Source organism: Argentina silus (genome assembly GCF_951799395.1).
Source record: "Argentina silus genome assembly, chromosome: Y".
Classification (NCBI taxonomy): domain Eukaryota; kingdom Metazoa; phylum Chordata; class Actinopteri; order Argentiniformes; family Argentinidae; genus Argentina; species Argentina silus.
In genome coordinates, this window is record NC_139654.1 from 25,927,812 (window position 1) to 25,942,020 (window position 14,209).

General features: G+C 42.8%; 1 protein-coding gene across 3 annotated transcripts; it reads left to right on the plus strand.

The window, feature by feature from the left end:
- The first annotated feature begins 3,881 nt into the window (after positions 1-3,881).
- LOC310824307 (DCN1-like protein 5) lies at positions 3,882-12,969 on the plus strand. Of its 3 annotated transcripts, none has more exons than XM_083697190.1 (9): positions 3,882-3,970; positions 5,384-5,492; positions 10,010-10,101; positions 11,044-11,114; positions 11,305-11,396; positions 11,613-11,721; positions 12,052-12,156; positions 12,424-12,526; positions 12,611-12,969. In XM_083697190.1, exons 2-9 carry the CDS (start codon positions 5,422-5,424, stop codon positions 12,664-12,666), a joined length of 699 nt encoding a protein of 232 aa, XP_083553316.1. In that variant the 5' UTR covers positions 3,882-3,970; positions 5,384-5,421; the 3' UTR covers positions 12,667-12,969. The 3 variants fall into 3 exon arrangements, with proteins under 3 accessions (XP_083553316.1, XP_083553315.1, XP_083553317.1); XM_083697189.1 differs by lacking the exon at positions 3,882-3,970 and adding an exon at positions 4,816-5,035; XM_083697191.1 differs by lacking the exons at positions 3,882-3,970; positions 5,384-5,492 and adding an exon at positions 5,616-5,633.
- The last annotated feature ends 1,240 nt before the right edge of the window (positions 12,970-14,209 follow it).

Genomic DNA, 14,209 nt, shown 5'->3' on the forward strand with positions numbered 1-14,209 from the left:
TGGCGTGTACATGGAGAGACTAGGGAATCCAGGTGTGTGTGGTGGGCGGCTGGCCTGTGTGTTTATTGCTCTGTGGAAATATTGTATTGATCTGAGGACTCATCATGTGTTGTGTTCGTTTCCCTCATCCTTCTCTTCTCCCCTCATACTCAGGCCCCAACCTTCAGTTCCATCCAACTGTCTCACACCTTGGATAAGAATCATGGGGGATGAACCACCACAGCAACCATTTTGTGCCAGTGACTATGAGGAATGTATGCGTCATTGTGTTTGGCAGCAGTTTCCCCAGGCCTCATCACAGTTATAAACTGTATACTATATAGTGTGGAGTTGACTGATTGTAGCTTATCTGTAAAGCTCAGCATTATGGCCAGGACAATGGGTCACATTAACTAAGCATTTGCCACAGGTGCAACATTTACATTGTTTCTTTGTTTGTTGTTTTACAGAGGAATCAAATTGAATGTAGATCGAAGCTTATGAAAATGAATGTCTGTTTCATGTTTTAGCTTTGTTTTTGGCGTTTAATCCTGCTGGTGAACACTTTGCAACTTTGGCAAATATTTGGTATATCTGGCCCAAAATCTTTGTGTTGCCGTCTGCCTTGTCAGCCACCAGTGATGCAGTAATAATAAATTAGTAGGAAAGGACAGCAGGGCCCAGTATTTAAAAACGTTTAATCTAGATCAGAAATCGTAATCTCTTTTTTGTGATCCAGGATCAGATGGCTAATTAATTCTGATCCAGATTAAATACTAGGCCCAAAGGATAGGAGGCAGGAAGTGTTTTGCACTGAGATCCCTGTAGCCATGTGGCTTGCTTTATTCTTCCTTTGAGATGCTGGTCCAGGATGACATGATTGCATCACGCAATTCCTGCAGATGTTTCAGGTGCACTTTCAAGCTGTGAACCTCCCATTCTACCACATCTCAAAGGTGTTCTATTGGATTCAGATCCGGTGACTGTAGAACACTGAACTCATTGTCATGTTCATGAAACCAGTTTAAGACGACTTTTGCTTTGTGACATGGTGCATTGTCATGCTGGGCTTTTGGAAGTATTTGGGCATTTACATTTTTTGGTCATTTCAAGGATCTACTCAATAAAGACACTCTCACTCTCCCCCTCTATCCACTGTTAATTCTGCCAGGTCAAGGTAAAGTCTTCTGACAGGTGTTGGCAATAAGAGGGTCTTCTTCCGTCTGCACAGACTAGGTAAACATCTGAACAGGCTCTTTGAATGATACCGATCACTTTTTTTAGATTCTTGACAACAGTTTATGCAGTTATGTACACTCACTGGCCACTTTATTAGGTACACCTGTTCAACTGCTCGGTAACACAAATATCTAATCAGCCAATCACATGGCAGCAACTCAATACATTTAGGCATGTAGACATGGTCAAGACGACCTGCTGAAGTTCAAACCAAGCATCAGAAACAGAAAGGTGACTTTGAACGTGGCATGGTTGTTGGTGCCAGACGGGCTGGTCTGAGTATTTCAGAAACTGCTGATCTACTGGGATTTTCACACACAATCATCTCAGAGAATTTGAGGTTTACAGAGAATGGCCCGAAAAAGAGAAAATATCCAGTGAGCGGCAGTTCTCTGGGCGAAAATGTCTTGTTGATGCTAGAGGTCAGAGGAGAATGGCCAGACTGGTTTGAGATGATAGAAAGGCAACAGTAACTCAAATAACCACTCGTTATAACCAAGGTATGCAGAAGACCATCTCTGAACGCACAACACGTCGAACCTTGAAGCAGTGAAGCAGATGGGCTACAAAAGGGGGTCCAACCCAGTACTAGCAAGGTGTACCTAATAAAGTGGTGAGTGTATATTGTCTAGTGTCCACTGAATGAAATTGTGTTCAGCTTCAATGATAGACAGACAGTTTATTTTTTATTTTTTTTATTTCCATTGTTATATTCATGGTTACTTTCTCTCACTTTAAGGAATATACAAAGGTGGTGGAATAACCAAAGATGGTTCCTGATGTGTGATTTTGATAAACATGAGACGTGTGGCAGAAACATTCCCATTTTTAATCCATCTCCACCTTGTTTGTAACTGATGTGTATGTTTAGGCTTGAGTGAGGAGAAGTTGAAAAACTAGTTTTTATCTTTCATAACATTTCGTAATTTAATGTGTGCCACCACATTAAATAAAAATAGAATGTTCTATGTTGATGAATGCAAATGTTCTGGCAGTCCAGTTCAACTACATTGATGTGCTGCATTACTACTTTTCGTCAGAACTTGTTTTAAGTGGTATAATGTATTCCTTTTTCGCCGTTTTCGCGGCTTCAAAATAAAAGCTTGAAAAAGACTTAAAACATGAATGGAAAGTGATGGGTTCACAATATTTTATCGAATTATCCAACAGAAAGTATATGTCATTTTGAAAAAGTAGTGTCCCAAACATGATTTTACTACCACTGTACTCAACAACCCTAGGTACACATCATGTATAGTGAAAATCATGTTTAGCCTTGGAAAATAGTTTGTGCACAGTCCATTATGTGTTCCCTATGCCAGTGTTTTTCAACCTTTTTTGAGCCACGGCACATTTTTTACATTGGAAGAATCTTGCGGCACACCACCAACCAAAAATGTTACAAAATGACACTCTGTAGCCTGATACAGTATATATAATTACAATATTATATACATTTCCTCTCCTGTTGTTTTTTCTGGCAGTGCCTTGCAAAATAGGAAGTTTTCTCTAATGGCATCTCCATCCACAAAACACACATTGGCCAAGAGCTGAGAATGTCCACTAATATCCGTAGACTCATCATGTTGCAACGCAAATTTCCTACTGATGCGTATCTTTCCCAAAACATGACTTTCGATGTCTGTACACATGTCATCAATACGCCTGGCAATTGTGTTATCTGAGAGCGGGACTTTAGCTCTGTCTTTAACCGCGTCAGGGCCGAGCATCTCCTTGACAAAGGCAGGTAGTATTAATGTCTCTGCCACAGAGTGGGACTTTTTGGATTTAGCTACGAGTTCAGCAACTAGGTAACTAGCTTTGAGGGCTTTCTCATTTACCTTTGTGGTTTTTCTCATAAAAGTTGCCTGTTTCTCTGTGTTTTCACGCCATCGGCTTGTTTTGAAGCGACGGGTATTTCGTTTGGAGATGGCGTTTAAGCTGCTTGGCACCATGGCGCTGTTGGAAGATAGCTTTCGCTGTATTGCCTCGAGCTCACCGTCTTTGCTTTCTTTTTACCACCACTCATACTAGGGCCTGGTACTTCACCTGGGTCAGAATCTTGTCCAGGGCCCAGTTCGGAGTTTACATTTTTTCCTTTTTAAAAACTTCTCCATCACTGTCACCACGACCTGTCGCATGCGTCACTAATTCTCTTGTCTCTAAGAAGGAACGAGGCAATTAGCCTGCTGCCACCCGGACGAATATTACATTACTCTGCCAGTCACTATATTACAGCACAGACACTCGACAATGGCATTTTATTTGCAGATAATAATTAATAAATGTTAATTTAAAAAAAAGTGAAATTTCTCACGGCACACCCAACGATCTCTCACGGCACACTAGTGTGCCGCGGCACAGCGGTTGGGAAACGCTGCCCTATGCAATCTCGAGGAGGCACTTTTAACTTTTGGGACAAAATAAAGTGGCAATAATTGTTCATATGACACCCCTCATGATTGAAACTCACCTGATGTCTATACTAGAAGTGTTGTCGAGTACAGTGGTAGTCAAAATGATGTTTAGCCATGGAAAATATTTTGTGTACATTCCATTTTGTGTCCTCTATGCAGTGCAGCAAGGGTCTTTTGGATATTAAAAGAATTACGAACCCTGACATTTACATTGACCGGAAGTAGGTGGGCGGAGTTCCACTATTGGAGGTCAGGGAACACAGATCTCTCCGTACGTTCCGTCCCTCTGTTGGACCGGTATCTACTCACAGAAAAGCCATCCGTCAGGACACAAGGTTTGTACATCTACCGGTGGATGGTATGTTGTAAACCTGATCGAGTTATTAGCGAATAATGGCAAAGACGTTTCGGATTTGTTGCCAAAATTAGCGAGCTATCTGGCATAGTAAAGCTCGTTCTTCTGCTACTACTAGCGATGTAGAATGCTACACAATAGCTGAATAACCAGCAAAACACTAACTAGTTACCTTCTGAATATCAGATAACCGCATTATTAAATTAGGAAATCAGATCCTTATGGTACGATTATTAGTAGGCTAATGTTAGCTAATTAGCCAACAACAACGAGAAGTAAAGCATTTAAAGTGCTTGAACGTAAGTTTAAAGTGACGTTAATATAACGTTGGCTAACTAATGATTCAGTTAGCTACTTCGAGATTAGCTAGCGACTCGTGTTATTCCCCAGACCCCATTCGTACATTAATTCATTGTCAATTACCAAAATCGATTATCTGTTATGTGGATCAATCAATCAGTCTATGCTAATGTGACTGTCATATTTTGATATAGGCTAGCTCGATGTAGCTAGATAGCGAGGCAGCCTTGACTTGCAACATCTCAGTATCATAAGAAATCCTGCGATATCAATTCAAAAACAGTAACATGAATTATGTATAAATCTGGTTTGATCGACAAATTATGCGAGTTTTGACATCGCTAGTTTAGTTGCAATTTCATATTAGCGAGTCGCGTATGATTTATAGCGAATGTCCCCATGGTAAACTGCTAATTTATTTTCATTTTTATAAAAGGTGACGCAAGTTAACGTTAGCTAGAGCCAACTAGCTACTCTACATTTTCTAGAGATGTTGCAAAAGCTCATCTAAGTTAGCTAGATAGGTTTCAAGCTTTATATGTTTGTTCAAAGAGACATGTTGCAGAAATGTATCAATTTAAATGTTTCACTAGCCTCATCAAAACGCACAAACACATCCAAATACGCTTGTGGAATTTTATTTATAAGCAGAATTTAATGCACGAAACACCACTCTCCCGCTCTCTATTGTCGGATAAGAGAGTACGCAGCGGACTGGCTGACCTAAAGACTGTATCACAGACTTGTAAGTGAGCCAACTGATTCTTGAAATATAATATTTAATCCAGAGATACTGCAAGCAGACGTTCAAGATAGACTGTACTGTAGCTTCAAATCAGGAGCCATGTACGTGAATATGACTGTTTGCAGCATGTAGTCACAAACATCTTCTTTGATGGTATATTGACATGGTAGTTTTCTTGCAGTGAAATATTTTCTCTCCTGTGATATTCTGATCACAGAATCTGATAGGTTTGAATGGACAAGGAGACCAGAAATAAATAGGTACAGCTTCTCCTCTACATTTTGTGTGTCTGTCTGTGCTCGCGCAATACTCATTGTGCGTTCCCGTTTTCATGTTTATCCTCCTCAGACCCAGCCCAGCAAGTGAATCTCTTTGGAAACTCAGTGATGCCTGTAAAGAAGAAAAGAAAGTCCTCTGGTTCAGATGACCCTGGACTCAGGAAGTGTAAATTCACCAGGTAGAGAGGTGGAGAGAGAGATTTAAAATAAATAAATAATAATAATAATCCCTTCCCATCTTCTCTCAGGCCTTTGTATCTGAAACAGTTTTATTGACTGTCCTGCCTACAACCACCAGGTTTTTAAATACAGTGCCCTGTGTAAGTAATGAAGCATATTTACTTTGTTTGGCTCTACACTCAAGAAGTTTGGATTTGAAATCAAACAATTACTATGAGGTTAAGTAAAGACTCCCAGCTTTTATTTGATAGTATTTGTGTACACCCTATTTTAGGGTAGCCAAAAGTGATGGGACAATTGGCTTGACAGGTCTTTCTGGTTTGTCAGGTGTGTTCCGTCACATCATTTGTGCAGTTATAAGAGAGCTGTCAATGTCTAGTATTGATTTTAGGCTTTGCGTTTGCCTTTTGAAGTCTGCTATTGGTGTCTTTCAACATGAGGACCAAAGAGAGGTCAATGAAAGTCAGGGAAACCATTATGAGGCTGAAATATCAGGAAAAAAATGTTTAGAAACAAAGCCAAAACCTTAAACCTACCAAAATAAACAGTTTGGAACATCAAAGGACAGCAAAGAAAGCACTGGTGAGCTCAAATCACAAATGGCCTGGGAGGCCAAGGAAGACTACAATGGATGACAGAAGAATGCTCACCATGATAAAGAAAAACCCCAAAACAACTTTCCCACAGATCAGGAACACTCTCCAGGAAGTAGGCGTAAATGTGTCAAAGACTACCATCCACAGAAGACTTATGGCTTGGGCATGTATGGCTTCTACTGGACCTGGCTGACTTGTCTTCATTGATGATGTAACTGCTGACAGCAGCAGCAGGATGAATTCTGAAGTGTACAGAAACGTCTTGTCAGCCCGAGTACAAGCAAATGCCTACAAACTCATTAGACGACGCTTCATCATACAGCGGGACAATGACCCAAAACATACTGCCATAGCAATTGGGGTGTTTTTCAGGGCCAAACAATGGAAAGTTATTGACTAGCCAAGTCAATCTCCAGATTTAAATCCTATTGAACATGCATGTCATTTGCTGAAGAGGAGAGTTAAGGCAAAACCTCCTAAAAACAAACAACAACTGAAAATGGCTGCAGTACAGGCCTGGCAGGGCATCACCAGAGAAGATGCCCACCATCTGCTGGGGTCAATGGGCTGCATACTTAAGGCAGTTATTGCATGCAAAGGATTGTCGACCAAGTACTAAATGTGAGTGCTTAATTTGGACATTTGATATACACTCACCAAACACTTTATTAGGAACACCTGTACGCCGTCTCATGGTGGAGGTGGTGTAATGGTGTGGGGAATGTTTTCTTGGCACACTTTGTGCCTGTTAATACCAATCAATCATCGCTTGAATGCCACAGCCTATTTGAGTATTGTTGCTGACCATGTGCATCCCTTCATGGCCACAATTTACCCATCTTCTAATGCAGGGGTCTAAAACTCCATTTACCTGGGGGCCGCTGGAGGTAGAGTCTGGGTGAGGCTGGGCCGCATCAAGTGTTCCACAAAAAAAGGGTTTCAAGTATTCAAAAAAAAAGTACAACTGATTCAATCTTTATTAATAACAATTCAGAACATAGGCTTCTCTTACCTACTCCTTGCTGCCAGAGACCTGGCAGCGCTTCCTCTTACATAACTGAGCCACATTTGGCTTGAGGGAGGAAGCAATTGAGACCCTTAATATGGCTTGAAGATGCTCATCAGTAAGTTTGGACCTGTACTTTCACTTGTTAAAGTTCATGGTGGAGAAGAGCTTTTCACACAGATATGTGCTCCCAAAAAGGCACATGGTCCGCTTGAACATCCTGGAAAGCTCAGGGAAGGTGGGGGGCAATTCTCTCAAAAATTGTCCAAGCTTGTCTGCTTTTCCACTCACCTCCCTGAACTTGGCGTTCAGAATTGCACTGCAGGTCAATTAGCTCCATTTGAAGCACAGGAGGGGCATCTTGCACATCGAAGGAGAAGGGGTCAGCAAAAATTTGAAAAGTGGCTCTGTGTGTCTTGAAGTCTGCAAACCTGTGATCAAATTCCTCCTGTAGCTTTACAATGGCATCAGCATACTTCTCACCACTGAATGGTGTGCCCACATCCATGAGTGCCTTGCATGCTGGGAAATGGTAGAGGTTTGTCTGAGAGAGCTGGGCTTTCCATAACACAAGTTTTGTGGAGAATGCTCTGACGTTGTCATAGGCAGCACTGACAAGCTGCCCCTGGCCTTGTAAATTCTTGTTCAGTACATTCAGCTCCTGTGTGATGTCAACAAGAAAAGCTAAGTCCATGAGCCATTTGGGATCACTTAGCACAGGAACAGCCATCCCATCCTTCTCCATGAAGGCTTTCACTTCTGCTCTCAACTCAAAAAACCTCTTCAAGACGTTTCCCCTGCTGAGCCAACGTACCTCGGTGAAGTAGAGCACATCCTCATATGCTGACTCTATTTCCTCCAAAAAGGCGCGGAACTGCCGGTGCTTTAAGCCCCTGGATCTGATATGGTTGATGCATTTCACAACGACAGACATCACATTGTCAAACCTCAGGCATTTGCTGCAAAGGGCCTGCTGATGGATAATGCAGTGCAGAGCAATGGCCTCCTCCACACCCTCCTCTTCCAGTTTTCTTTGAACAAGTGCCACCAGTCCATTTCTCCTCCCTGTCATCGGTTGTTATTCCAGCAAACCTCTTCCATGGTAAACCGGCATCCACAATGGCATCACACAGCTGGCGGAATATCTCCTGAGCGGTGGTCTGGCCATGCATTGGAGTCGCTGTGAGCAACTCCATCACTTCAAAATTGTCGTCAACACCACGGACATGCATTGCGAGCTGCGCAGTGTCAGTGATGTCTGTGCTCTCATCAAGAGCGACTGAGTATGCACGGAAATGTTTGGCTTTCTCACGCAGTTGATCGTATATGTTACCTGACAGGTCAACAATGCGCTCTGCCACTGTGTTGGCTGAAAGGCTGATGTTGCTAAACTGACCCTTCTTTTCCTGACAGACTATACTTGCAGCCTGTAACATGCACTTTTTGATGAAGTCTTTGAATGGCTTTCCCGCCTTTAGCAATCATCTCACTCACCACGTAGCTAGCTTCGACTGCCGCATCACTCTCTTTGCTTGCTTTCTTGAAAAAATCTTGTCGCCTCAGTAGACATGTTTTCAAATTGGCGACCCGGTCCTCTCTCTCATCTCCCTGGTATTTTGCATACTCCTCAGCATGTCTAGTTGAGTAATGACTGTGCTCAACAAAAAAATATTCCGTCTCCCATTTTTCCTGAAATTGTCTGTGCTCATCGCCAACCTTTCTCTTCACGGCAGGTTTTGAGAAAGAAATGACTGGGGCTGGGTGACAAAAACACATTTAATAATAATAGTAGTATAATATTTACATGTTTTTATCCCAATACCTGAGTATTTGGGATCTTATTTAGTATGCTCTTTCTATATATTCTGAGAGGGATTTGAAAACTTTATCGTTGTTCATAGCTTTTTTGAGCACTTCGTTTTTCTTATCATTATTAAATTTATCAATCGTGTTCTCTCTCAGGTGTTTATACCTTTCACATTCATAAATAAAGTGATCTAGATTTTCTTATTTTTTGTCTGTACCTTGTCTGTACCTTGCACTGGGTGACAGGATATATTTTCCTTCCACTTGGTGTCACTCCAGAATCACGTTTCAACCAAGTGACTAACGTTGCTAATTCGCCTTGGCTAACTTGTCAAAAACAGCTGTCACGAGCCTGAGCTATGGTAGCCCATAAGTGATAAAAAAAAATATAAAACGACCAGGGCAACGAACTGGCAAAAAGGTGAATGTGAGAAAAACGCGCGGGCCGCACTAACACTAAACTTTGATGTCAAGTAGGGGGCCACCAAATATCGTCCCGCGGGCCGCGAGTTTGAGACCCCTGTTCTAATGGCTACTTCCAGCATGATAATGCACCATGTCACAAAGCAAAAGTTGTCTCAAACTGGTTTCATGAACATGACTATGAGTTCAGTGTTCTTCAGTGGCCTTCCCAGTCACCGGATCTGAATCCAATAGAACACCTTTGGGATGTGGTAGAATGGGAGATTTACAGCTTGAAAGTGCACCTGAAAAATCTGCAGGAATTGCGTGATGCAATCATGTCATCATGGACCAGCATCTCAAAGGAATGTTTCCAACATCTTGTGGAATCAATGCCACGAAGAATTGAGGCTGTTTTGAGATTAAAGGGAGGCCCTACCCAGTATTTAGTATAGTGTTCCAAATAAAGTGTTTGGTGAGTGTATCTGTCCCATCATGTTTGGGTAGACTGAAATAGGGGTACTATGCATAAAAAGTGTTGACATTTCTGAATGGTGAAACCAATATGATCACATGCCATCAAATAAAACCTGGGAATCTGTACTTAACCTCATTAATTGTTTGATTTCAAACGCAAACCTTTGGAGTGTAGAGCCAAAAGAAGAAAAAATGCTTCACTCACGCAGGGCACCCTCCTGTGTTTCAGTTTTTGCAGGCCCCAGACTCCTGGCAGACTGATAAGTCCGGAGGACCAGTTCTCCAGTAAGAAGTGCCTTGCCTGGTTCTACGAGTATGCAGGTGCACACTTCTCTCTCATATATATTTGTTCACAAAGCAGTTAATGCTCCCAAGTGTGCTTATTGACAAACTCTTTGGTTTTCAGGATCAGGGATCATGCACTGTCAGAATTACACCAGATTTAGCTGCATAGCTAATTTCCATCTGAAGTCCCTGATTGAAGTTGATGACATTTTTGTTGAGACTGACTCTGGGTTGCTGTCATTCTATGAGGTTCTCTTCCCGATATGACCTTCGGTGACATCGTTCTGGCTAGCGGCACGACTAGACTAGAGAATAGGATCCGGGTCTATTTTTCAAAATTGCCTGCGACTGTGCTAGGCAATGAATAACTGTGGAGGGCGAAGAAAGGTACGCCTGAATGGCATACTTCTTACTGTTTCAGTAGAAAGGTGGCGGAATGCTAGCTGGCTAAGGTTTACCACGAGTTGTGGCATGTCAATTAGCCAATAAGTCAGGACACAACATAAATGCAGTGATTGGGAATGAACACATGTCGCCTAAGGGCCCGTTAAACTAAGCCTTTTTGAACCTGCTAATGTGCACCAAACTTGCTGCACGCTACGAGTAGTGGAGTAGAAACACCCACGAGTGATCTACCCATGCCAACCTCAACGGAGTTGTGTGTGTACGCTGCGTGAGAGTGAGCGTCAGCCAGCCAGCGGTCAGCCTTGGAAGTATTCTGCCTATGATCCCCCCAACTGAGTTCACAAGTGTCACCTCTACCGTAAGGGTAGCTGAACTTTTGTATTTGTTTGTGGACATAACATGGCTCGTTACTTGGCTACCAGTGAGTTTCTGCTCATGCTGCTGATTGAATAGGGTCCTCCATACCTTGGTGGTTATATGGGTAGCAGTTAGTCTGAGATTGTGTGACATCCTCCATCTTCAAAATGTGTGTGCGTGCGCAGATAACAGACAACCGTACTGTGTGTATTACAGGTTCAGATGAGGTGGTGGGTCCAGAGGGGATGGAGAAGTTCTGTGAGGACATTGGTGTGGAACCAGAGAATGTGAGTGTTCCTTTCCTCTCATTCATCCATTTGTCTTTCTACTTTATCCATTTATATATCCAAAGGGTTCGATATTGATCAACCTATGTATTATTTTTTCCCTTGCTCTGTCCATCCTATGTCTCCTGTGTTGATGACGGTAATGATGATCTTTGGTTGTGTTTCTTTGTCCATTCTCTCTCTCCCCCAGATTATCATGTTAGTCTTAGCCTGGAAACTAGAAGCACCAAATATGGGATTTTTCACAAAGGAGGAGTGGCTTAAGGGAATGACTTTATTGCAGTGAGTAGACGTCACCTCCCAAACATCCATACTTACTTATGTTTCAATCACTAACTTATCTTTAGGTGTGATTGCACACAGGTATTACAAAGGAAAACAGATTTACACCGGTGTGTGTCCATAACACAGACTGTATCCCTTCACAGAGCGATTCCATGGGACTTGGGGAACTGATTTACCCATGTGTATGTTTCTAACACCTACACCCCTCTGTAGGTGTGACTGCAATAAGAGGTTACAGAGTGAACTGGACTACCTGCGCTCTCAGCTCAGTGACACGGCCATCTTTAAAAACATCTACAGATATGCCTTCGACTTTGCCCGGGTGAGTACTACAATACTTCTTCTGATCAAGCAATTTATCCACTGAGCCACTCTATCAATGGTTGTTTGTTTGTTTTACTTGCATGGGCCTGTGATATGATAGCTGCATGTCTCGTCATAACTATGTGGCTATGATCCAGGCAGATGCAGATGTTAAGTTCATCAATTAATTATGTCTGTCATTTGGGGGGGGGCGGGGTGTAAGACTTGGCTTGAGGAGCACAGTCTGTCCACCAGATGCTTTTTTTATCAGACCCGAATGCTCTCTCTCTCTCTCTCTGCCATCCCCGTTTCTGTCTCCATCGACCTTTCTCTCCCTCTCTTTCTGTAGGACAAGGACCAGAGGAGTTTGGACATGGACACAGCTAAATCCATGTTGGCGTTGCTGCTTGGGAGAACATGGCCACTCTTCCCTGTGTTCAACCAGTTTCTGGAGGTATGGCTCACTACTCCTTTAGAAATTGATGATAATACATGTTCTCTTAAGCATCTTTTCATAAGACTCAAACATTGTGCAGTGTGTAAAATGTTAAATACACCATAACAAAACACAGGATAAGACATTATTTTATAATCACAGATTATCTTTCAGATCTGTGAACACCAGAAAGGTAGATGCTACAGGAGGGAGCTATGAACTGAAATAGAACTGGGTCCTCATGTTTCTCTTACATTTTACGTCTCCCCCTCTCTCCTCCCTCAGCAATCCAAGTACAAAGTAATGAATAAGGACCAGTGGTATAACGTGTTGGAGTTCAGCAGGACAGTGAACGCAGACCTCAGCAACTATGATGAAGACGGAGCCTGTGAGTGTACACACACACTCACACACACACTCATCACCACCACCCCCATTGCTCATCATGTTTTCCCTCCCCCTTTCTCTCCAGGGCCAGTGTTGCTTGATGAGTTTGTGGAGTGGCAGAAAGCTCGGCTGCCGTTATAGCACAAGAAAAATCCACGCTGAATAGGAGAAAGGACCGCCTCTGTGCATCCTCGGCAAACAGCTCTCTCTCTAGACTTTTACAGTGTTTTCTTCAAAAGAAGAAAAGAAAACAAAAAAACTAAGCTGAAAGGGGAACTATTTTTCATATGTATTGCATCTGTGGCCACGGTTCATTGCCAGAACTGTAAGATCGACTGGGGAATACTTCTGTTTCCTTGAATATTTTTTTCCCTTTCATTTTTGAGTCTTGCCTTGTTTATAATATGTTTTCAGAACAAGAATAAATAACAGAATTGTACCAAATCTGCTTCTAGCTCCATGATTGGTACAGCCACGCTGGTGCGCCTTATCAAACAAAAATGTTTTGCGAACAATTAATTTTTTATTTACAAAAACAATCATGTTGTCCCATATAATCAATGAAGTCTTAATTTTAAGTGTGTTAGCTATGGGAATATGGATGAGTGTAAGTTGTGATTTGATCATGTCCTGATTCTTTGTAATGGATTTCTATAATGTGCTATTCATTCACATGGCAACAAGACATAGATTTGGCAAAATGTTGGCGTTGAGCCGAGTGAGGGAAAGTGAATGCTGTTTAGGCTTGGAGGCTGGATCTGTCTCAGAGGGGGTGAGGTTTGGAAGGTGACCATAGCGATGCCCCTCCTCATTGTACTGGTACAGATGGATCGCATGGCTGTGACGCCCTGTTCGGGGGGTGGAGAGCAAGTGTCTTCTCCATCTCCTTCGCTGTCTCTTTTCCCCTCTTCCTCCTCTCACCCTTTCCTTCTCTCCCCATCTGTCCCTAAAGCCTCCTGTTCTGATTCACTTACCACAGTGTCCTCCAGAACCATTTCATTTCGATCCCTCCCCCTTTATCTCTCCCTCACTGTCTCTCCTACTTTCCTGCCCCCCTTTCTCTCCTGCTGTCTGTCCTCCCCTCCTTTTCTACTCATAGTCACATCCCTCTAGGTAAGCTGTGGTCTCTGGCTGTTCCTCTCGTCCATTCTCATACTGGGGGTGCAGGATTGCCATGGTGACCTCATTGCAGTGGTCTGGGGCTGTAGTTTGGTGGCGGTGCTGTCTTACATTTATGGCATTTAGCAGACGCCTTTATCTAAAGCAACTTACAACAATACATTTGTTTAAGTAAGTGAATCACCAACAGTCATCATAAGACAAAGTAATCAATGCTCACACCAGGGGCCATTGGCAGTCGTAATGCCAGTAGGCTATTTTTATTTTTTTATTTTTTTTATTAGCAGGAGAGAACTTGTACAGGGGGGTAGCAGGGGAGAAGAGGTCTCGGGGTTAGGGTTAGTATAGGGTGGGTAGTGAGGGTGAAGCGGTCTTTAGGAGGGACTGTTAAGATGTAGCTTGAAGAGATGGGTTTTCAATTTACGGCGGAAGATCGGAAGTGACTCTGCAGTCCTGACAGGAGTGGGAAGCTCATTCCACCAGCAGGGCGCCAGGACAGTAAAAAGCCATGACCGAGTAGCGCGGCCACTGCATCCACGTAGAGGCGGCGGTGCCAGGCGGGCAG

Excerpts from the sequence above, each read along its gene's own strand:
- LOC310824307 (XM_083697189.1), top strand. The coding sequence starts at position 4,858 with ATGTATCAATTTAAATGTTTCACTAGCCTCATCAAAACGCACAAACAC. Across the intron at positions 5,036-5,383 it reads AAAGACTGTATCACAGACTT|ACCCAGCCCAGCAAGTGAAT; the intron begins GTAAGTGAGCCA and ends TATCCTCCTCAG. Across the intron at positions 12,527-12,610 it reads CTATGATGAAGACGGAGCCT|GGCCAGTGTTGCTTGATGAG; the intron begins GTGAGTGTACAC and ends CTTTCTCTCCAG.